The sequence below is a fragment of the Xiphophorus couchianus genome, chromosome 11 (genome assembly GCF_001444195.1).
Source record: "Xiphophorus couchianus chromosome 11, X_couchianus-1.0, whole genome shotgun sequence".
Classification (NCBI taxonomy): Eukaryota; Metazoa; Chordata; class Actinopteri; order Cyprinodontiformes; family Poeciliidae; genus Xiphophorus; species Xiphophorus couchianus.
This window is the reverse complement of record NC_040238.1, coordinates 4,817,408-4,840,874: the sequence shown is the minus strand read 5'-3', so window position 1 is coordinate 4,840,874 and position 23,467 is coordinate 4,817,408. Positions and strand designations below refer to the sequence as shown.

Below are 23,467 nucleotides of genomic sequence, written 5' to 3'. Positions count from 1 at the left end.
CACATTAAATTTGCAGCTCATGCTGAGCATGCATGTGGTCACAGTAGACAGGAAAACTGTTTGAACAGAAAATAAACTTCCAGAAGAACCTGACAAAAATGATGTTAAATTAGGATTTAAGTTAAAATTACAACAGCAAAAAAAGAATCTAATCTGTAATCTGGATTCACCTCGTCATGCTGATGTTTTGCAGACAAACTCTGTAAAGTTTCTATTAGTTACTGAATATTTGTCTTTCTGCAGATCTAAAGGTGCCACTATGGGAAACTCACCATCTGTGTTGGTTTTCACAGTTTCTGCTGAGTTTCAATCTGTGAGGCCAAACAACAGGCAGCAAGTCTGAGCGCAGAATGAAAAAGTACAATTTATTTGAGTTTTTAGTGCTTCAGCTTTGGTTGGTAAATGATTTGGATTTGATTCAAATATTTTGTTCAGACAAAATAATTTCAGCCTCATTTAATCTGAAACAACCAGAGAGAGCGAGCGAGAGAGAGAGAGACGTTTAGCACAGAAATGTTTTTCATCTCGTCCCTGCAAACCTCCAGAAGTAATGAATAATTAGAGAGCAGGGCATGAATCTATCAAAAAACGCAATTGCACGGAAGCCGCATAATGGGTTGCAGGCTACATGGATCACAACGCAAATAAATGTTCTGATAATGTTAATGTCATTTGAAGTGAAAGTAATTGACCCGTTCGGCAGCAGCGATGTGGCTTCGCTTCAGCGGCTCCAACACGTGTGACGGTTTGAGAACCGCTGGGCTTCAGGACGGTTCAGTAACTCTGAGTAAATATCAGAGTGGCTGTCGATTCATCAAAGACGAGAGCAGAAATCTCCCAGTCAGAGACGGACACGGCCTTCCCAGTCCTGCATGAGAACTGGTGAAATAATCAGCTCATTTCTAAACGCAGTAAACAACATGGTGATGACACAACAAGCAACACAACTGAGTAGAAGAAGGTGCAACAACGTTTTCTGGTGAAAAGTGTTTGAGTTTGAAAAAGAAAACAGGAGAAACAGGAAATGATGGTAGGAAAGGTCACCTAAAGGTCAGGGTGACAAATGGCCTTAAAAAAATGTAATTATAACTAAATGTACACATCTGCATAAACAGGATTCAGTGAACATATTTAATTCATTGTAGTAAATAAAAATACCTGCTGAACCTTTGAACTGAATCATTGGAGACGCCGTGATGGAGAGAAAGAACCGGACAGAGCGACTGAAAACGGTTTCAGCTTTTCAGTTTCTTCTTGTTCAGGTCGGGTTCATGTAACTCACCTGGTTCTGCTCATAAACGGGATTCAAAACAGTTTTAAACAGCTAGTTTAGAAACCGACCCGAAACTCCTGAGTGTTGATCAAATTACCGACTTTACCTGAATCCACAAGTTATGATTTATTTCATAAACAACGTTTCCCCTTAAACCGGAGCAACTTAACATACAGAGATGCTAAGCAGCTGTTTCCATGCTAGGCTACATGATGCAGAGTCAATAGAAAACTGATATTAGGATTAACTGCCTTTTCTCAAAAGGAGCAATTTCATAATAAATATATGATCAATGATCATTGAATAAATGATCATTTGAACAATTACTTCCTACCAAACAACTTGCATTAACCGTTTTCTGGTTAATACAAGTTGCCATGGTGGTTAAAAGGTGAAAGGTCAAATGTGACATCCATAAATTCACTAATAAAGCAAGAAAATGCTTCCAGTGAAATAATTGTAATTATAATGTAATTTGACTGACATAATGTGGAGAAAAACAAAATTGATTCATCCTGCAGGCTTTTGATCATTTTCTTAAGTTACACTTTTAATTTAAGAATCAAACACTGATTGAGTATTTTCCTCATAATCCATAATATAATCCATAATACGGGTTATTGCTTCTCAGGAGCGACAAGAAGAGTAATCCAGTGTGACACGCAATACAAGCAGTAATATTAAAACACCTTGGAAGGTTTATTGAATTTTCTAAATGACGAATTAATAGAACCATTGTTAGGATTAGTATTAAATTTAGAAACGTCCAAATCCTGCAGAGTGAATACTCTCCGCTGTGCCAGAACCAAATCCCGTTTGGTTTTGGGTCGGAGTGAAACTCCAGCGGGTCGCTGAGTGGATGAGCTTTAACAAAGGCGCCTGTGGCATTAATGGAGAGCACCTGCAGCACGGCGGCTGCCTAATAATACATGAGTGATTGTAGATTAAACTCATTAACTCCCATCACTGCCACGGCTCTGCAGTGCTGCTAATGACATTTTGTTAACGAGGTTTTTTCTTTCTTTCTTTAAAACGAAGCTGTGTTCTGTTTAAACAAGCTGGTTTGTCCAGAGAAATGTAAAAAAGAGCATTTTGTGGGACTGAGACATTAATAACTTGTTTCTTTTTGTCCACCCAAGAAGGAGGCGGGTCAATAAAGTCTGACTTAATAAGTTGGTTACTTTATGCAATAGGGGAACACAGTTGTACAGTTGGTTAAAAAGAAATCAATGGTTGGTAGAACATCCAAAATATTACTGAAGTCAGAGTCAAAAAGCAGCTGTCCAAGAAAATACTGAAGATAAAAGAAGTATTTGGTGAAAAGTACTCAAATACTGAGTAACTGATCAAATGATCAATCATTTAATATTCAAAACTTACATCATCTTTGGGGCGTGCTGTGGTGGTGCAGCGGGTTAGCACGCCCCACAGTCCTCGACGCGGATGTCGCGGGTTCGACTCCCGGTCCCGGCGACCTTTGCCGCATGTCCTCCCCCCTCTCCTGTCTGCCTGCTGTAGAAAAAAATATGAGCCACTAGCGCCGCAAAAACTCTTCGGAGAAAAAAATGGAAATAAAATAATTTTAAAAAAGTAACTTACATCATCAGACGGACCAAAATATAAAGTGTAAATTTTGGTATTTTAAGGACCAAAATGGCAATAATTGATATTAGTAACAAAGAATAACAAAACTGTCATTTTAAACCAACCGTGAGTCTCCTGTGGGGGACAGAAGGACAAACGTCTACAAAATAAAGAAGACGGCACAGCGGGTCAAAGGGCATTTTACTTTTGTCAAACACTTCGGTCCGATTTGACTCGGACCTGATCGCCATGTTATGAGGATGATTCGTGTTTTGAGAACTTTCCGAGGTGAATCAAAGGTCGACGAACATTCGCTTCACTTTGCAAACTTGCTGATTCAGAGCCAGGAGGCTGACATGAAAGATGAGGCTTTTACAGCGGCTTGTTCTCCTGAGACAACCATCTCTGAGTGAGACGCTGCTACAGAGAACTGAGGCAGAGCCACATATCATCGGCTCAGGTCATAAACTGCAGATGTTTATCTGCTCCAGGATGTATGAGGGTGTCACCTGAACAAGCTCTGGTGGTTAGGATCTGACAGATGAGCCTTCGTTTTACCTGACAAGAAGAAAAAACAAATCCCAAGGTGTTCAGGAGGAGCTAAAATATCACATACTGCTTATCGGAAGGGATTCATTTATATACTTGAACAGACAAAACTCTAATCTACAGCAAAGTTCTAATCTTCTAATCTACTTATAAATAATATAAGTACATAACTATTGAGTACTCTACCCACCTCTGGGTAAAAGTGATAAATATCAGTGATATTTACTGCGTACTGCAAAATTAGCTAATGTAGCTTTTTTTCTGCTAGCTAAGACGGACATGTAGCCTTCATGGATGTTATTACCTGAACTCACTCTGCCAGTCACCAGAAAGATTTCCTACATCCTTTACAAAGCTCCTCCATGTTGTACAAACTCTTCCTGTTCACTAAGTAGTGAAATATATCACAGTAAATCGTCATCTGACAATTTACAGCCAATATGTTTATATAAATTTCTTTTGAATTTGGTCAGTAAACTTTGTGTTTGTTGTTGGGAAGCCGTGGTTCATCTATTGTTTGCCTACCAAGATGGCGCCGATCACTTCCGGTTCAGACTTGTGGGAACTACGTACAACAAAGTTTACAGAAAGCTCAAGTTTCTGCATATTTCTGGTGTTTCCAGGTAATTCCTCAAGCCAGTGTGGGTGAAGTTCATCACGCCATCCGAACCACTTTCCAAAGGGTGACAGATTTCTTCATCCCGCCAACTAACCTCATCATAACTCACGTGAGGTAAACCAGCCACGTCTGACTCTCCAGTAGCCTTCCTGCTTGCTCAATCAGAGCAAATGAGAATTTCCTTGTGTAATAATCCCGTCCCCTCCAAAAAAGCCTTGACAGGTAATTAACCTCCTGTTTGATCTTCGTCTGTGTAGGTTTGCATTCGTCTTCCTGAAAAATGAGCCGGCGGTCCACAAGATTGACCTGGAGACCTTCCACCGCGTCAAGACCATCAGCCTGAAGAACTACAGCTGCATCCCGGCCAGCATGGCCTACACACACCTGAGCGGCTTCTACTTCATCCAGTGCCAGAGCAAGAGCCTTCTGGGCGCTCCGGCCCAGCTCCTCGTCGACAGCGTGACGGACACCGTCATCGGCCCCAATCACAACATTACAGGCCAGGCTTACGTGTCGCCAGACGGTCGCTACGTCGTGACGCCGGACCCGAGGCGCTCCAAGCTGACGGTTCAGACGGTGTCCTTCCAGGGAGAGCTAACGCTAAACCAGGAACTGGACGAGTCCATAAGCGTCTCCGATATGGTTTTCCAGCCTTCTTTCACGGAATCGAACCAGCACATGTTGGTGGCGGCGTCCGGGTCGGGCTCAGACCTGCTGTTTGCCGATCTGTCATCAGGACGCACGGAGGTTCTCCGGAGCCTCAAAGAGCCCCTGGCCGCCCAGGCCTGGCCGTGGGGGGGGGCCAACCGAGTGATCGTCTCCAGCGGCTTGTTCGGACAGTATCTGGTGACGCCGTCGGTCGAGTCGCTCTTCATCCTGGACGGCAAACAGAGAACGCCACACTGCGAGGTTTCAGACATCAAAAGAGCCAACACAGTGGTCTGGGTTGGAGAGGTATGAGTAAAAAAGAAAAGCCGGAAAAACGGAGACTTAGAATTAGAAGTAAATAAGAAATCAGGCCAAATTACCTATCATTAAGATTTACGTGAACCCAACCTGGGACTGAGAGGGGAAACACGCCTGAGAGACGTATCAAAATACACCTAAAAATAGAGAAAATACTAAGAAAATCTGTTGTGATAGTTCTATTGGGAGAAAGTGTCAATGCCGTTCAGTGCAACAGTGATCTATGTGCACTTAACTCTACAGAATTGTACATTATTGCACTTCCTTCCATGTTATCACAGCAAATAGGTACCTGAAGAGGCGAAAGTAACAACTATGAACTATGCACAATGCTCACTTTTTTTTAAGAATAAAAAGCTTTCCCAGTTTTGTTAATCTCATGTTTGTCGTTCTCACCAGTGCTGCATATAGTCACCAGTCTGTCTTGTCTGCCTCTAGTGTGTAGTGTTCTGAGTCCTTTTAAAAGCGAACATGTTCACTCATGGTATTGTACTGTACTCTCTGAAAGCTTTCATTCATACTGGCAGAGGTTGGCTTCATGCACTTATCTAATTCCCTCTATTTCCATTGCCTATCCAAAGAGTCCAATTGGTCCATTAAGTAACTCTGGATGCTTCAGTCGCAGAGGAAACAGAAAGTATGTAGCGATCTCCACAATGGTTTAATCTCCCCCAACTCGCTGTTAGCCATGTTTACAGCACAGCGCCGCGCTGTGAAGCCTAAAAACACCACTAAGCCGATCCATCGAGGCAACGGCTCCGTTTTACTCTGAGGCCGAGGAAAAGCAGCATCGTACATCCAATCTGATGAGCATTTGTGCATCCATTCAGAACATCAACAGGCGTCCACGTTTTAAGAAGTTCTGGTTTAACCCTTTGAGCCCCAAGTTTAAAAACTTCACCTGGATTATTTTAACTGTACGAAGTGCTTTAAATCTCCTGTGAGTAAATGATTCGCTCATTTATCCATAACTGGAAATTTCAACATAATAGTCATTTTCATAATTTACCTTCTATTAAGAGTGGCCCTCAGATTAATTTCACTTCCTGCTCTGGCAGGAAGTGACATAACCTGACATTGCCTGGAAAGCGCAACGTCTCAGAAACCGTTGGAATTTTTTCAGATGGCGCAAAGTGTCACTGAATTACGATACTGCAAATTTGGCTGTCGACACATTCGGCCTACAAGGATTAAATGAGATGCCAGAAAAAAGCATTTGGAGTTTTCTCTGCACACTGCCAGTCAGCTGGCTGAAACACAAATAATCTGCTGTTTGAGAAACTTAAATGCTTGTTTTTGAAATTATACACAGCGTTTCTGTTAAACAACAGAAGCAGAAAGCTCAACTATCCAATAATCAGCTTGGTTCTCAGGAATTGCCGTCCTTCGTTCTTTCACACCCGACCGACTGATTCTCAAATCCGCTGGATGGGAAACATGGCTGCAGTTTGAGTTTAGAAAATCTCTTGGAAAGGAGTTTAAATCACAGCAGTGGTACTCCAGAAATATTTTGTGGCTGTAAAACGTTTTAAAAACATAAGCAAGTTCAAGCAAGCTGTGTAACTGTTTATTAAAATATATTCTTTATCTTTGCAAACCATTAGCAATATGTAATTTATACAAAACCACTGAGAATATAAGCTAGCTGTAAGGTTAATAATCCCATGGACCCGTTGCATGCTGTTTTTTACATTTTTCCAGCACAACGCTGGAGAGCAAAAAGACGATTGTTTCCTTTTCCATCCACGGCGGCGCTGGCAGAACCGTTAACTGGATCTGGTTTTCATTCAGTGCAGAGCGCCACAGCAAAGGGAAAATAACACAGAAAAAGTCGTTGAACAAAAACTCAAAACCTCTTTTTTTTGCTCTGTCAACTACGTTACACACAGACTGGTTGTCATAGCAACTGACAACAATGCCACTTAATGTATCAGGATTCAACACCAAAAATCACTCCAACATTTCCCACACAGAGCAGAACATTCGGTCTGTTATACTTTTATGAGTTCAGGCTTAATTTTGTGATTATTAATAAGTGATCGCTGTGGTACATTAGCTACCGCTGCTAACTGCTAAGCTAACACAGCGGTGGTTGGTTAGCTAATTTAAACACCTGCTGTACTGATCATCTGTTATAATTGGTGCTTAGGTCGCCTTTTCCTTTACTTTTTAATTTAACTAAAACCCACTGAATTCTGCAACATGTTACGTTTGTCATAGTCAAGCTAGCATAACTGATCTACTTCCCTCTCCCTATTTTTTTTACATTTAAACTTTTTTCTTACCTTATCTAGTTGTAGTGATGACAATTAGCAGCAACGCTCTGTTTCTTTTTCTTTCATATATAAAACGAACATGTAATGTTTATCACGTTATATTGACAACTTGATATAACGTGATAAAACCAATGCTAGTCATCGTTAGCAAGCAGCTTTTTGCCCTCCAGCAGGAAGCCGGGGGCCGGATCTGGTGTGTGACGTTGCGCTGCAATGGGTTCATGGATTCTTAGAGAAGTTACTAAATGAACACCAGCAACTCTTTGTATGAGAATAGCACATTTTCTCCAGCCGAACTGCATCATTCTTGGTGTAATTGTGTTTCTGCAGTTGCACTAATCATCGCAATGATGAGCTATTAGCAGCCAGACATCTCTGCAGCTTCTGTGCTGCTGTAATAATGACTGGAACAAGAAAGCCTCACTAAGCACATCTGCCTCTCAACAGCAGGGCTGCTCTGCACACCAATGCTCAGCTTGGACGACTCGCTTAATGGACTCACATATCGGACCACAACGGCTGATGAGCAACTTTTGTTTCAAATGATGAGATTAGTCAGAAAGCTGATTCTAGGTCTATTTGTAGATGATTAAGGAAAATCATATATTTAGAATAACACAGCAGCAGTTATCAAAAAGTCTGAAAACTTTAACTTAACTTTCCGTCTTCAGCAGCAGAAAGCAGGAATCAAAACGAAGAGATACACTGCAAAAACAATCTTACCAAGTATTTTTAGTGTTTTTTTCTAGTGCTTATAAAATGTTACTCTTGAATTAAGACAAAACTTACAAGTATATTCAGCAAGATATAGAAGCTTGTTTTAAGTAAATATTTACTTAATATTTATGAAAAAGTTCTTGTTCTACTGGCAGTTAAATTTACTTAAAACAGCTTCTGTATCTTGCTAATAAGTTATATTTAATTTAATTTAGTCTATAAAGCTATTTATGCTAGAAACTAGACTAAAATACTTGGTAATATAGTACGTTTTTGCAGTATATTAATTATTCATGCAGTTATGCGCTGTATGAACAAAGTCAACAAAATGCTACAAAATTTAAACCTCAAATCTGAGAGCAAAACCTGAAAACTATCTGGATAAATTAACGTTTTATTCATTTACAGTTTTAACGACGTTATTCTGAGTGACTTGCTACATTAATAATAATAAACGTAAATAAAAAATTAATCTGTTTAGGTCACATGTGTGTCATGACAGAAACTTTGCTTCTTTTGCTCAAATGTAATCAGTTTTTAAGCTAACCTCATTAGCCGCGGTGCTTCAGTGGATAAATTCAAGAGATCCAAATCTTTACTTTTTAGTTTTAGTTAGTTGCTCTAAATTCACACAATGCCTTAATCTACATTATGTAGCTAAGATGTTGTTACTATAAACGTTGATCCTTTGGATCATGAAGGCAGCTCACTTATTCAGCATTTCTCATCAGAAGATTTGTGCGTTTTGCTAAATAGTTAACTTGTGCATTTAGTGTTTTGTCTGCAGCCACAACAATTTAGTTTGAGGCAGAATGGAGACATTTTTATCAACAATTATGAGTTTTTACATGAGTTTCTAGAGGTTCATGTGATTTTTCTGTGAGTACAGATTAAACATTTCATCATTCTGCATATTTGCGACGTTACGACCACAAATTTCAAAGTACGTAGAACATCCTAAAGTAGGATAAAATGCATTAAATCCTCTTTTCTCTAATCAAAAAATTAAGTTATAAAATCCAAAACTACTAGAACAGGATTCCACATATCTCACGTCTAGGGAAGAGACACAAAAATAGCTATTTTTCTGAGAAATGGTATATTTTAATTTAAGAATTTTATATTTACATCAAACTGATATCAGGTGGAAAATCAATTAGATTATCTGCCAGCTTAACAGACATCCTGCTTACAGCTACATTTTCCACAAAATTCTATTTAAACCTTTCCTAAGCTTTATTTGAGCCAGCTGACCAGCAAAGCGCAGCAACATGAGGGAGAAAACGGCAGTGAATCCATCGTTTTCTGGCATGTCATTAAAATTACTTTAAATTTAAAGGTGCAATACACAAGCATCTGGTGATTTGGAAACTAACTGTTAAAAACCAGAAGATGACAGAAAACATGTAGAAAGTGTCAGATCAGATGAGATTAAAATTAAACTTTTAGCCGTTCATGAATGTGTGGCAGAAAAAGATATCAGATTGTGGTGAATATTTGCCTTCCAGCACTAACAGACAGAGCTGCAATACATAGATTTCATTCAAAGGATATACAAAATCTCAACAAAAAAATGGCTTGAGAATCCAATCTGAGCCTGAACCATTTCACAAAGAGCAAATATTAGTTTTAATTGTTCAAAGTTGGCAGAAATGTCCCAAACAAAACATCCTCTTTTCTTTCACTTCACAAATCTACATCATATTCAAACAAAATATCAATAAATCTAAATAAAAAGCACTGAGGTTTGTGGTTGTAACACGCTAAAATGAAGAAAAACAGAAATTTAACTCTGCAGATCACAAGTACTCACAGCCATTTAAATGAAATGTTGCCGGCTTTTATTTTGGCAGGTCAAACATCTTAAAAATGAAATCCACAAACTAAGATGTCAAAGTGTGGTGTTAGCATGTAGCAACCCCAGTTTAGTTTAATTATTTGTCTGAAGATATTTGCTGCTAATGCAACATTTAAAACTAAAGACAATTTTGAGAATATCAACAGCGATTTGTTGATGTTTCTTAGACCACTGTTGCACTGAGAAGACAAACGTGTCTGAATACGTTATGCTGTCGTTTTATTTTTTTAAATAAATGTTGAACTTGTTTTTGGCTCTGCTGTCTGAAGTTCCAACTACATAATGATCCAAATTCACTCCCATCTAAATCTGAATCCTGCATGTAACCAAACAACTCTGCAACATGACCTCTGACCTCGCACTGATCGCCCAAAAGCTGCTTGTAAAAGTCACTTTTCAGTAAGACACACCACTGCTGAGCCAAGGAGCGAGAGCAAACCGATGATTCTGGCTGCTGCTGTCGTTCTGTGGATCAGCGTTCCTGTTTTAGGCCGAAGAGCAGCGGCGTAGAGCCGCGCTGCTCAGTGTGATAGAACCACTGCTGTAGATAACATTGTTCCAGATAGGACACCTTCTGACATGACATGAACCTGTACAGTTTTCTTTATGCATTTTGTGTGTTCTGGTTTATGAGGGAATTGTTTTGTAAGAAAAAAATGGAAATAAATATATTGTTAAAATCATTTTCATGTGGTTCAGAGTCGGTTTTTCCAACTAAGTTGGTATAAATGGTTAAAGTTTGATGATAAAGGTGCAGCATTTCTAATTTACATCTAAATGCAAAATCAGTCAAATAAAGTTTAATCTGTGATATTGTATTAGCAGCTCCCTTTAAAATATTAATTTGAAACATTTCTGATCTGCATGCATAAATAAAATTACAAATTTTTTCAGGGACGTTTTACAAAAAGCAAAACTGACTGAGGATAGTTTTCATTAAGTGTGGATTAAAATAATGTTTTTTTATAAACTAAAAAGATGAAATAATTATAAACTATCTGAACTAAAGAGATTCAAAACGCTAACAATCATAGTTTAATCTAAGATTATTAGATTAGCATAGATTAAGCTCTGAGTGGTAGTTTAATCTCGGATTGGTGCTGATGATTTAGCAGCAGTGTGATTTAACTGAACATTTCCCTGACTTTGAAAATGTTACCAAATGTCTAAAGCAGTTATGCAGTGTGTTAGTTTGCACATGGATTAATGAATCTTTAAAGTAAATTAAGTCTCGTTTACAGGCAGTAAAAATTTCTTATAAACTTCTTTCTGCAAAAAAAGGAAACAGTTTCTCAAATTGTTGTAAGCCGTCACTCAGTTTTACTTTGCATCCACAATCCCAGTTTTCACATATGAACCATTTCTTTGTCCATAGCGGTAAAAAAACCAAACACTTGCCTGACTGGAGATCTCACTTCACCGAGTGAAGCCTGAGGAGAAAACAGCTCCGCCTGTGTGAGCCGAGGCGACGTGGAAACGCGTCTGTTCGGTGGCGGCGGCGCTGACAGGAAGCGCGTTTACACCTTTTCAACATCTGGTGTAAACCTGAAGAAACGCCTCCCTGGAGGTTTGAAATGAGTGAGCAGATCTCAATCTGTCTGCAGAGCATTTACAGGTAATCATTCAGCAGGATAATTACAGGATGGTGAAACCACAAGACGCCGACGTGTCAAAAGCTTTTAAAGAGAAGAAAGACGGAAAGAACAGGCAAGTTACTGCATTCAGACGGAGAAGAGAATCCAGAAATTACAATAATTCAACATGATTTTAAAACTAAAACGTTTCCGTCCAAGAAATTATATTTGGTAAAAAGTTTAATCAAGTACTGAGAATAACTCATCAAATTATAAATCATTTAATATCAGAGTTGGGTATTTAAGTAAAGCTTTTGAAAAATGTAGTTTATTTTCACTTTAAGTAATTTTATTATAAAGTATTTCTGCTCTTACTTGAGTAAAATTTCTGGATTTTCCATCCACTCAATAAAAAACATGTTTTAACCAAAAATTCACCTGCAGTTTCAGATGTTTTTTATTGAAAGAAACTGATTTGGAAAAAATTCTTATTGAATTATTGTAATTTTGGTCCTTAAAAAACTTGGGTTGAGGTTTGTAGGGTTAAACTTTAACAGGAGCTGCAGGTTTGTGTCTGTCTGGTGGATTTTGGTTAAAACATGTTTGCTGTTTCTCGTGTTTCTTCCCTTAATGACACCAAACAGCCAATATGAAGCCTGCGAACATAAAGAAACAAATGAGAAAATGTGTTAATTTTTCTGTGTTTTTTTACTTTAAATAGGCCGATTGTGTTTCATCAGTAGGTTTATTTTTATCCGGTTCATGCTGGCAGGGCGTCTGCAGGAGTGTGAACCGTTCTGGGATCCGGTCCACGTTGGGATGACAGAGCGACTGAGATCAGCACAAACTCTGCATCTGTTCTCAGCAGGTCTCACTTTTCATTGCAGGAAAGCAGCCATTTTGTTTCCATCCAGCCACAAGCCTGCAGTTTAAACACAGACTGATTTATTAATGGTGAAACTGGAAAACCATGAAAGCAACTTTCGGATTGCTACAACGTTTTGTATCAACATTTTTACTTAAAGAGCCCAAAAACAATTAATCAGTTATAACTAACGTTGTTATAATTGATTGTTAAAACTATGTTATAAATATGGATTGCTTTTGAATAAATTCTTTAAGTTTTTGGGTTTATTCAAATGCAAAAGCTTGGTCTTAAGATTACGTCTAATATTGGATGCAATGTAATTAAAATAAATTAACGAAAATGGACAAAGTGAATCACAATCTAATATATCTGATCAAAACAGAACAAACAGAAATGTGTTTTACAACCAACATAATCAGACAATACAATCGTTTAGTAAAAGTAAAGATTTTCAACGTCCAGCTGCAGAGAGGAAAACATTTTCCTGCTTTTCCATCATTAATCCTGGTTAGAGTCGGACAGCAACACATTTACTTGTGAACGTACTTTCTTTTTTATGTACATTTATGTTTTATTTTTACTTTTACTTGAGTAATTTTATCATAAAGTATTTCTACTCTTGAGTAAAATTTCTGGATTTTTTTACCCTTGAATGAAAAACAAACATGTTTTAACCAGAAACAGAAAAACACCTGCAGCTTCTGTTACAGTTTAACACGTTTCTTATTGAAAGAAACTGATTTGGAAAAAAATTATTTTGCCTGATTATTATTATTATTTGTTACTTATATAAATTAAAATACCAACATTTGGTAAATCGTCACATTTTGCCTCTGGTTTCAAACCAGTTAGTGAAGGACGACTGGGCGCTTTGCAGGCCGGTGCTGAGAGATGAAATAATTTGTGTATGAAGCTTTTTGCTGAGCAAACCTTCATTTCTGACACTTTTCATCACAACCGTCATCAGATGGAACGATAATATCGTCAATATTACCGACACCTCAGCTGCAGTGGGACCCACACGTTCCGTGGTCGGACCGTTTCAGAGAGCGAGACTCAGCGGGATACGGAGAGATGAAAGTTTCCACATTTCACTCTGAAACGTTCAGAGGCTGCGAGTAGAGGACCCAAACAAGAAGATCCAGACATTTTACTCGAGAGTAGAGATACTTAATAAAATTACTCAGGTAAAACTTTTTAAATAAAAAGTTACTAAAGTAAATATAATTGAGTAAATGTTAGTAGTTACATTACCAATAAGCACAACAACTGATCAACTAATCAAAACCCTTTTTCTAGGGAAATGACTGGAAAGTGTCATAAATAATCATATTTATATTTACTAACTTCCTGGTTAAAAAAAAGATGTATCAATATGTTATGTATTGATTCTATCAGCAGTGATGATTAGTAAAAGCAGCTTCAGTTTTACAAAATATTTAAAATTATTAATTAATTGTCAGACTTAAATTCAACATTGTCCCTTTTATTTGTATTAAATGTAGTTTTGTGCAGTTTTCTTTTCCTTCTGGTAAATTTGGGAGCAGGAAGCCAAAGCACGAACAGCCATGCTGGGATTATAAATTATTTGGTTTCTCTCTATATGTCAAAGTTTGATTTTGTTTTTGCTTTGTGGCGTTTGTGACGGTGAATCTTCATGTTTCATTATTTCCATGTCAAGTCAAACGTTTTCCACGCTCTGCCAGAGAATCTGTTTTCTCAATGATTACAAAGAAGAATAACGTTGAAGTGTTTTGATTTTATATGGAATTACTGATTTTGTGAGTACTGCTAAAAATATTTTGTAAAAAGGTTTAATTTGCAATCAAGATGTTCCAGCTCAATCAATTATATTTAATGGAGTTATGAATCTAAAGGTTTTCCAGCAGCCAGAGGGCAGGAGGCAGGAAAAAGTTCATAAAATAAGAATCAGAGCAAAAACAAGTAAGAGAGAGAAGTTATATCAGCCGCAGAGTGAAGGCGCTTCACTGAGCACAGATTAATAACCGTCATAAATAACGACTGATTTAATGGATAACTTGTTCTCAAGACAGTTAAGATGCCACTCAGGAAATCTGAAACAACAGACATCAAACGTGCTAATATAATATGATTTATCGCTTCATAAAGTCAAAATTTGAGAGGAGAGGCAGATATTCTGTTGGCAAGGCCAAAGTGAAAGATGAATTATTTACATCTGAGGAATATTCTACAGAATATTCTTACTGATATGAATCTTTTGTTGAGTTTGATCCTTCAACTGGGAAAATCTGAATTTTCTTCTTGTGTGAGGAAATGTGAAGGTAACAGCTGAAAGTGAAGGAAGCTGCGTTTCTCCAGACTGAAGGGAATCTGGATGAGTGAGTCTGTGTGATTCTTCCAGGATCGTGTTTTTGGCCACCGGTGGATTTTTCCTGTTTGAGGAGAAAATCCTCAGAAACAGTGAGTGTGTTTTCAGTGTCCTGCCTGTTGATTCTGTTTTACAAAAGCACAGATGATTAAATTGAACATCAGAGCTGCTGCGGGATTATGATGAAAAAATCCATTTGCTTTTTGGCCACATACCTAACTTTCCTGCTCAAAACCATTAACAGTAATTGCTAACAAAACCACATCTTTTATCCCCCACAGCATTAATCTTATAACAAATTTCCATAAGAGAAAATATTCTATACTACATATAAATATAGCAATGCGTTTATGTATTCTGTATGTGAGAGAAAAATCCCTCTAAAGGGCAAAGATACCTCTGTTTATTAGAATACATGCATAATTCATCACACTGTACAACAAGGAGTCCCATTTGCTCCGTCTTTGTGAAACATTAAAGGTGGAGTTATAAACATTATGGTGCCGTCTGGGGCCATAAAGAGACCAGAAATATAAACAAGAGATGGCGCTTGTTACTTAGTATGTTCAGCTGAGAGCTTTTATTATTCTGACCCATTCAGGACACAAGAAGCTTAAGAAAATGACGTTTGTACAAATAAAGGATGATTTAATCTTATTCTTACAGCTGAATTGATCTCAAGTTTCAAACCTCCAATTTGATCTGGAACAGCTGAAAAAGTTGAACTGAATTTGGTAAGTTGGTACAAAAGTTTTATTATGCAAACTGTAAAGTTTCACACCAAACTGCAACCAACAAGGAAATGAAAGAACTTTACTATCATTGGGCTTCTTCCTTTGTAACAAGTTAGAATAGATTTATGGACTTTATAAAACATGTTTAAGCATAAAACCGTTCTCAGATACTGAGATTTTATCTGGTCATTGTAATGCTTCAATTATTGACTGTGTTTTATGACTTTGTATTTTTACGATATAAAGCACTTTGAACTGCCTTGCTGTTGAAATGTGCTACATAAATAAACTTGATTGATTGATTGATTGATTGGTTGATTGATTAGTTGATTGATTAGTTGATTGATTGATTGATTGATTGATTGATTGATTGATTGATTGATTGATTGATTGAGTTCTAACTGCCATTGTCTGATATACATCATCTTGATATACAGAACCTGAACTCTAATTTCCATGTAACCAGTCAAAGTTTCACTGGTTGCTGTCAGCAAAAGAAATCAATGCAGCCGCTTTATTTTGGAGGGAACAAATCTATTTGATGAAAAAGAGTCCTCAGCTTTCAGTTTTCAGCTGAGTGAAACTCTGCACAGCAGTGGAGGCTCCTGCAGACGATGAAATGTGCTTTGCAGTTGGCAGCGGCCCAAACCGATTTGGAACAACTAAGACTTCAGTCTTATCCCTCTTCAGTAGTCAGCCATCCAGAAAGCAGGAGGTCTGCTGTGTGTGTGTCACTGACAGGACAGAGAAGGCTTCCCAGACTTAACACACACTCACACAGATAGTTCAAAACGCACTGTTTGCATAAGGAGTATCAATAAATTCAGAAAATATAAGCTGCTCCACTGCAGAGTTAAAGGATATGTTAGTGATTATTATTTGAATCCAACATTTTTATGCAGTACTTACTGTAACATAATCTTCAACTTCCTTAGTGGGCTGTCTATAAAGTCTAAAACTCTTAAATAATCATGAGAAATGTTCATTTATGGTTTTTATCCAATGATTTTTACAAAGGTGACATCAATTTGCTTTAAATAGATAAATAGTTGATTTAATATTTTGAACACCAAAATGCCTAAACAACAAACACAACAACTGTCAGGCCTGGTCAACATTGACATGTTGCAAAGCCACTGTTCATATTTCCATGCCAACTGAACCATTTGTCTCAAATATTTCAGCCTTAATCAAAGGCTAATCAAACTAATCAAAGTTAGTTGGGCAGTAACTAGTTGCATTTACTCAACTACACTTGTTTTTTTTTTTTTTAAATCAGTGCAGTTGGTTTATTTTAGTAGGGAACAATTTGATTTGGTGGAAATTGAAGCTTAATTTCAATATAATTAACGTGTTACATGAGGGACCATTTCATTTCAGATATGAAGTGAAAACAAAAACACACCAAACAGGAAGTCACTTTCAAGCTGTGCAGGTGAATAATATTAGGAAAATAAAGCAAACTTCAGAAGTTGCTGTAATTCATAGCGTCTCAAGACAAAACAAAAGCTCCACAATAATTAAAATAACCAGACATAAAATAGAAAATCAAGGTTTTTAGATTTTGTTTTGTGGGTAACTGTCCAACAAAAGCAATCCAAGCAACATCAAAACTGATTTGACTTTTTGGTTGTTGACTGTGAAGCAGCAGAGAAAAGCGTCACAATCTACAACTTTCAGGAGGCGCCAGTTCAGCATGAAGCAGGACCTCAGAGTGGGAAACACTTGAGTAAAGATTAGGAGACGCAGCTTGAGCTAAAGTACTCTGAGGTTTAAGGACTGGGTTTTAAAAGATTCTCATTCTCATTCTAAAGTGTGAACTCTACCGATTAGTTGCATTAGTACTGGTTCATGTTTATGGAATTTAGCTAAATTAACTTTCAAAATCACATACTGAGACCGATATACTACATCATAATGACTCTGAAAGTATAAATGGAAGAATACTTCAAAATTATACTCAAGTAAAAGTAGAAAATAGCCGTCCAAGAAATTACTCAAGAGTAAAGACAAAATACTCCTAAAAGTATTTTTTTCTCAAAAAAGTTATGCAAATGTAATTGAGTAAATGTAACTAGCTACTACCCATTAGTAGGTATAGACTTTTTAAAAACAGCCCTTCCTATTTTTTCCACATATAAAAGTTTTCATATTTTAGGAATCTGTTCAGATTTTGCAGTTAAAGTTTGATTATTTAAAAGCAGCCAGACTCATTAAAAACTGAAATATTTTCAAAACCGTCAAGCTGCAAAACACATGAAGCAGCTTTACAGGAAGTATGTCACCTCGACATCATGACATTTCAGCTGCAAACAAATCACTGAATATTATTTGATGAGAGAAATATTAAGTTAAAAGCAACTGTCCTCTTTAAATAAACTGAAACCTGGGTCTCATGAATACACGACTAACTGCAGGAGTGTGAAATAGTATTTATAGAAGTAGAATAATTGTTTCCAGATTATTATTTTCATTTCTTTTCTTACTACATATTTATAAAACCACACAAAGGATATTTATATTCCCTAATTTACTTTTTTTTCATAGAGCACATTTACAATATTTTAAAATAACACAGCTTGGAAGCTGAAATACTGACAGAATGCCACTTCACATGACTGGTTGATGTTTTCAAATCAGCCAATCCCAAAGCGCCATTTATTTTCCTTGGAGCTAATTGGCTGAACTGCTAACAGTTTGCATGTTAGGGTAAATTTGTGTTTGAGCTATTAAATAGGCAGCTGTAATTGTTTTTAGAGGAGTTCTCAAGTAGTTGCAGATTTTAGCTACTGGACCCACAAATACCGGGGGTCCAATGTAAATCAAAACATTTTGTTTTGTTGTAAATTTATATCTTCATTTCTTAATCAGCATATAAATGTTTCGTTGAGCTGCCATTTCTTTTTCTTTTTGTATGTATCCAATCAGTAATGTTTACTGGCCAATGCACAGAAAAAACCCCAAGTAGTTTCGATTTAGTTCCTAGTGAAAATATCTTATTACACTTGAAATAAGACAGAATTAACTTCCAAGTAACTTTTCACCAATAAATATGAGCTTGTTTTAAATCAATAATTCCTTAATATTAAAAAAATATTTGCTCCACTGGCAGATTATTTTACTTACAAGATTTTTTCCCCATTTTTAGTAAAGTAGTCTGCCAATGTAACTAGAACTGGGTTGCTAGATAACGGGCTGGACTTGGTCAGGGTTGCTAGGTAACGGCACAGTTCTCTGTGAAACAATCCTCCAGAGGAGCAAGAACTTTTTGATGTATATTATCTTACTGAAACGTTATTTAAGTTAGTTTCGTTTATTTCAAGTGTATTAAGATATTTGCACCAGAAACTGGATAAAAAATAGTTGGTAAGATTTTATGTTTTTGCAGTGTGACAATTTATAATTTAGACAAATGTAAAAGTTGACAGAAACCACATTCCACAAACTTTCCTTTGAGAAATATGGAGGTGGTTCATTATCTTTACATCTCTATAGAAATGTCCCAAAAACAAAATGGATAATCATTTCATAATGTTGCTGATTTTTGAAGAATATCAGACAAACCTAACCAAACATTTTCTCTGTCTGAAAGCATATATTAACTGAATTGTATTGTCATGTTGAATCAGATCAGGTTAATATTATTGCTGATTAAGACGTTGACAGCATTATAATTACATTAATAACATTTGATGGGCAAGTTTTCCAGCCCTGGTGACGGATCCAAATTGGAGCATAACAGTAATAATACTGACAGACTCGTTTTCTCTTTTTGCAGTGTTAGGTGTGTTGAGTAAGTGGCAAGCAATGGCTGCCAGCTGCGTACAATTTGTTAAGCTGTTATCTTAAGTCTGTTTATTTCCACTGACAGTTTCTTAGTCTCTCTGCTTGACAGATGGGTCAAAGAGGAGACTGCGCGTCCGCACATTAACTTAGTCTTCAGCAGTTAATTATTTAAAGGAAGGCAGCTGCATCTGGCTCCCGCTATAAATAAGAGACATCAGGTTTGGTGTTGAAGCTGACAGCACAGCAGGACAGCACACCATACCTGCCAGAAAATTACTTCATTACATGTTGTCATGATTCATTAAGAAAGCTGTAATGGGACAGAAAGGCGACACATGCATGTAACATGAGGACATGCTCCACTGGAGGTCAGACGGTTTGCAGCAGAAGATTTCATTAGATGCAATGGATTTTATTCATTTTGTTAACCAGCTGTTCATTTCTGTGATGAAAAACAAACCACTGGGTTACTTTCTTCTTTCTGCATTTGAATTTCCTCAAGGTTGCATTAAATTTAGTGGAAAAGCTTTTAAAAAAACGTAAGACGATATGGATGAACTTTTTGTATCCAAACTTTTTGTCATATGGGCCAAAACTGTGGAATAGAAAAACAACAAAAAATCAAGCAAATAAAGAAGTTCGATGTTTTTTTTCAAAAATAAATATTTATTGTAGATCAACTTTTCAACTTTTAGCCCTGTTGGCATCTACATGGCAAAACTAAGTTTCTTATAAACTGATTTATTGTTCTGTAAAAAAAATCTAACAAATTGGACAGTTTTCTTTCCTGTTCTGAAGACAGGAAGTTAAAAATGTCAACAGATTTTGATCCTTTAACGATTTTGATGCGGCACAAAATGAAATTAAGTTTGACACTAATGTTCTCAAAGGGCCGACTGAACCAGCATGTATTGATAAAACCCATTAATCTACAAAAATAATATCGGTCTCTGCATCTGGAATTTTTAAAACTAAATGATATTGCACATCTTTTCATGTGAAATCAAAAATTTTGATTTTTGCAATCAAAATCACAAAATTCATGTTGCTAATTTAGACATTTTTGCAAGGAATTTTGCAATATTAATATCTGACATTAAATGTGACTTTTGTTACCTGCCGTATCAACATCAAATAAGGTGGACGAAGCAGTGTCGTAAAAATGGTAAATACTGCCACCTTCAGGTGGGAGTTAGCATAACAAACCAAATAATTGACGATTTTCGCAAAAAAAAAAAACAAATTGCACATTTATGCACTAATTGGGGATTTGTTGAGTTTGGATTATAAACTTGAGAAAATTGTTGTAATTTGGCGTCTGGAGTCACATAAAAGCTACAGCGGTCCAGATTTGGGTCACTGTATGGACAGATTTTCTTTTTCTCCTGATTTGACCTTAATTTGATTAGAACAACCGATGATCCATGCTGGCCAGACTCCTTTGTAGCTACAAGAGCACATGATCTGGTTGCCCTCCAGAGGGAGGAAGAGTCTGTTTATACAGCTTTGAACACAGCAGTCAATAACTCATCAGCAGCGATGGCACACAAATACAAACAGGAAGTCAGCTGTGAACAAGAGAGCAGCTGCACATCCTGTCACACTCACAGCCCTCACCCTCAAACACAATTACATTTTCTTTGTCACACAGACATGCCTCTACAGAGCTGAGAAACGAGCACAATTAGACAGTTCACAGCTACGTTTCTGAAAGGAAAGCAGAGGGAAATAATAACAGGGATTTATGCTCAGGTGACAGGATTTGGTTTATTTCACTGCAAAAACAAAATATTACCAAGTAGTTTTGGTCTACTTTTTAGTGAAAATGTCTTAGTGCACCTGAAATAAGATAAAGCTAAGTAGGAGCTTGTGCAATAAACACAAGTTTTGAAATAATTGCAATAAAGATGTGTCCTCACAGCTTCCTCTCAAGTTGCACTAACAGGGTAATAAACCTGATAAACATGACATTCAGAAACAGTTTTTCCTTCATTCCTTTTCTAAATGAAAGTGAAGTCATAAAGAGTCATCTACTCCAAACAGAAATCCAAAGGTCAAATAGAAAGTTGAAGCTAACATAACTTTCAGGGTTCAGTGAAATATCAAACCTATAAAAACGTTAGGAATCGAGGATTCTCAGTTTCAACTTTTTTCTTTGTTGTTTTATGGCACTTTGGCTTTTTTTCGCTTTTAAATAATTTCATTAATTATACTTATCTCATTTATGACTTTTTAGATACCAGTCAGATTTTAATAAAAATGTATCCTTTTTATTTACAATTTTAGTTTATAAGTCTGGATGTTTCTCCCACCTTTTCTGATGCCATCAAATGTATTTTATAAATTAGTTTTCCAGCTATACTTTCCATAAAAAGAGACTTTTCATAAAATCCCTCAATTTAAACCATTAATCTGATTAATTGAAGACTACTGCACATGCTGAGCCTCCACCTTGTAATTTACACATCCACTTAATAAAAGTCAAAGGAAATTATTCCCATTCAAAACTAGGAGCAACAGCTGTTTGACATTTACAGATATACTCAGAAATATGAAGAGATTGTTGATTAGCATGTTACTAAAACCTGACAAGAGCTGAAATGAAATTAATGTTTGAAGAATTTAATAATTAGAAACTGAAGACTGCTTGTACTACAAACACAAAGGCTTCTAATTACAATCACCCTGAACAGTAACTATTACACCGCAGGTGAATCACACACCACCATGTGATTTATGTCTTGACTAGAGGAAGTTGTTTTTACAGTTTTTCTCCTCCCCTTCATGTAACGCGTTGGTGGGTTGAAAAAGCCGTGCTCCTTATTGTTATCACTGGCTTACCTCATAACCTCATCCTTAATTGGCACATTGCTGCAACACTGGCAATTTCTGCTGTGTATTTTTAGACATCAAACCAAAGTTCCAGTTCTCTTGAGGTTTTGACAAGCATAAAGCTCCTTCCTCCATGCAATTTAAGCTTTGCAGGGAAGAAAAAGCTCTAGTCTGTGTTTTTATGTCTTTTTCCTCAGTAGAGCTGTTGGTTGAAATCTAGAAGGATGTTTTCACACCTGATAGTTCGGTAGACTCGGACATTTATTACATTTCCAGCTGCTGCGGTTCGTTTTTTTTACCGAGCTAATTGAAAAACCTGTTCCTGTTCCCCTCCTCGCCTTTGGGGGCGCTGCATCAATAATAACTGAAGGAAATTACACAAAAACCACTGAAGAAGAAACTGAGCAAAAATTCTTTCTTCAAAAATCGGACGCCGATTTTTTCGGTTGGAGGATTTCTCCATTGATAGAAATTACTGGTTTGGTTTCGCCTATTGGCCCCTTGACAGGAATCTGTCACAAAAATGGTCTTAGCATCCTGATTTCTACCATATTTATATAAAATATGACTCATGTTCTGTTATGTAAAATATGTTTTCTCCCTGGATATAAATCTATAAACAGTTTGGTTTTTGTCAAGATGCAAGAGAGGACTAAACACATTTCTCTTTTATATTAAACGAAAAATAGCTTTCATAGAGAGATAATATAAATTCCAATACAGGCAAACCCTCCCGCAAAAGTAACATACAGGTAGACCATTTTAAAAGAAAGATGGACCAGGTGATGGGCGCCGAGTTAAAATAAAATAAAAACGAGAGAAGCACAGATCGCCCCATTCAACACGTAAGCCTTTGCCAATTCATTTTGACGGACTACTTCTTCTATCCTACCGGGGTTGAACAGGCGGCCTGTTTAGTTTGAGCCGTTAAATCTGTTCCTGTCTCTGCCACCCCCAACCGCTCCTCACATATTTTTTAAGTACATTATAAATAAACAACAATAACAGCAAACTGGTAGAAAAAAATAATCCTTACCTGATCAAACTTTGAGAAAATTGGGACTCAGAAAGTGGCGGGATCACCACCGTAGTCTGCGGATGAACATCCAGACTAATCCGGTTTAAACTGGTTTTTCTTTTAGTGCAGTTTTATTGTTGGATTACTGCCCCCTTATGGCCAAGAGAGGTATCGGTGGGCTAATTCACCTAACTAAATTTTGTTGTATTCACACAAAACAAACTTATTTCATTAGGTTAACATGTAACAAAATCATATCTTTACTAGAATTAAACACAACAAACACATATTTATGTGTTAACTTGAAATTAAATATTAATGTGAACTGTCCTGTTTCACTTCTTCAAGAATTGGTCAGTAATTTCATTTTACATAATTACATTTAGTTTGTTAAAATGTTACTAACCATGACTCTATATACTTAATGAAATACTTCATCCTGTTTGATTATGACTATCGCCAC

At 36.9% G+C, this 23,467-nt stretch overlaps 1 protein-coding gene and 1 long non-coding RNA gene across 4 annotated transcripts in view; one reads left to right on the top strand and one right to left on the bottom strand.

The window, feature by feature from the left end:
* The window catches only part of fstl4 (follistatin-like 4), a 210,251-nt gene extending 199,726 nt beyond the window's left edge, over positions 1-10,525 (top strand). For all 3 annotated transcript variants that reach the window (XM_028031338.1, XM_028031339.1, XM_028031341.1), the window contains 2 exons: positions 4,030-4,139; positions 4,283-10,525. In XM_028031338.1, the coding sequence (XP_027887139.1) occupies positions 4,030-4,139; positions 4,283-4,985 (813 nt within the window). In that variant the 3' untranslated portion in view covers positions 4,986-10,525. The remainder of the gene's footprint in view (positions 1-4,029; positions 4,140-4,282) is intronic.
* A 617-nt stretch (positions 10,526-11,142) lies between these two features.
* LOC114153446 (uncharacterized) lies at positions 11,143-23,151 on the bottom strand. Its single transcript, XR_003597328.1, has 3 exons — positions 23,023-23,151; positions 12,129-12,338; positions 11,143-11,403 (listed from the first exon to the last, which is right to left on the bottom strand). It is a non-coding gene; the product is annotated as an uncharacterized LOC114153446 (long non-coding RNA).
* Between the last annotated feature and the right edge of the window lie 316 nt (positions 23,152-23,467).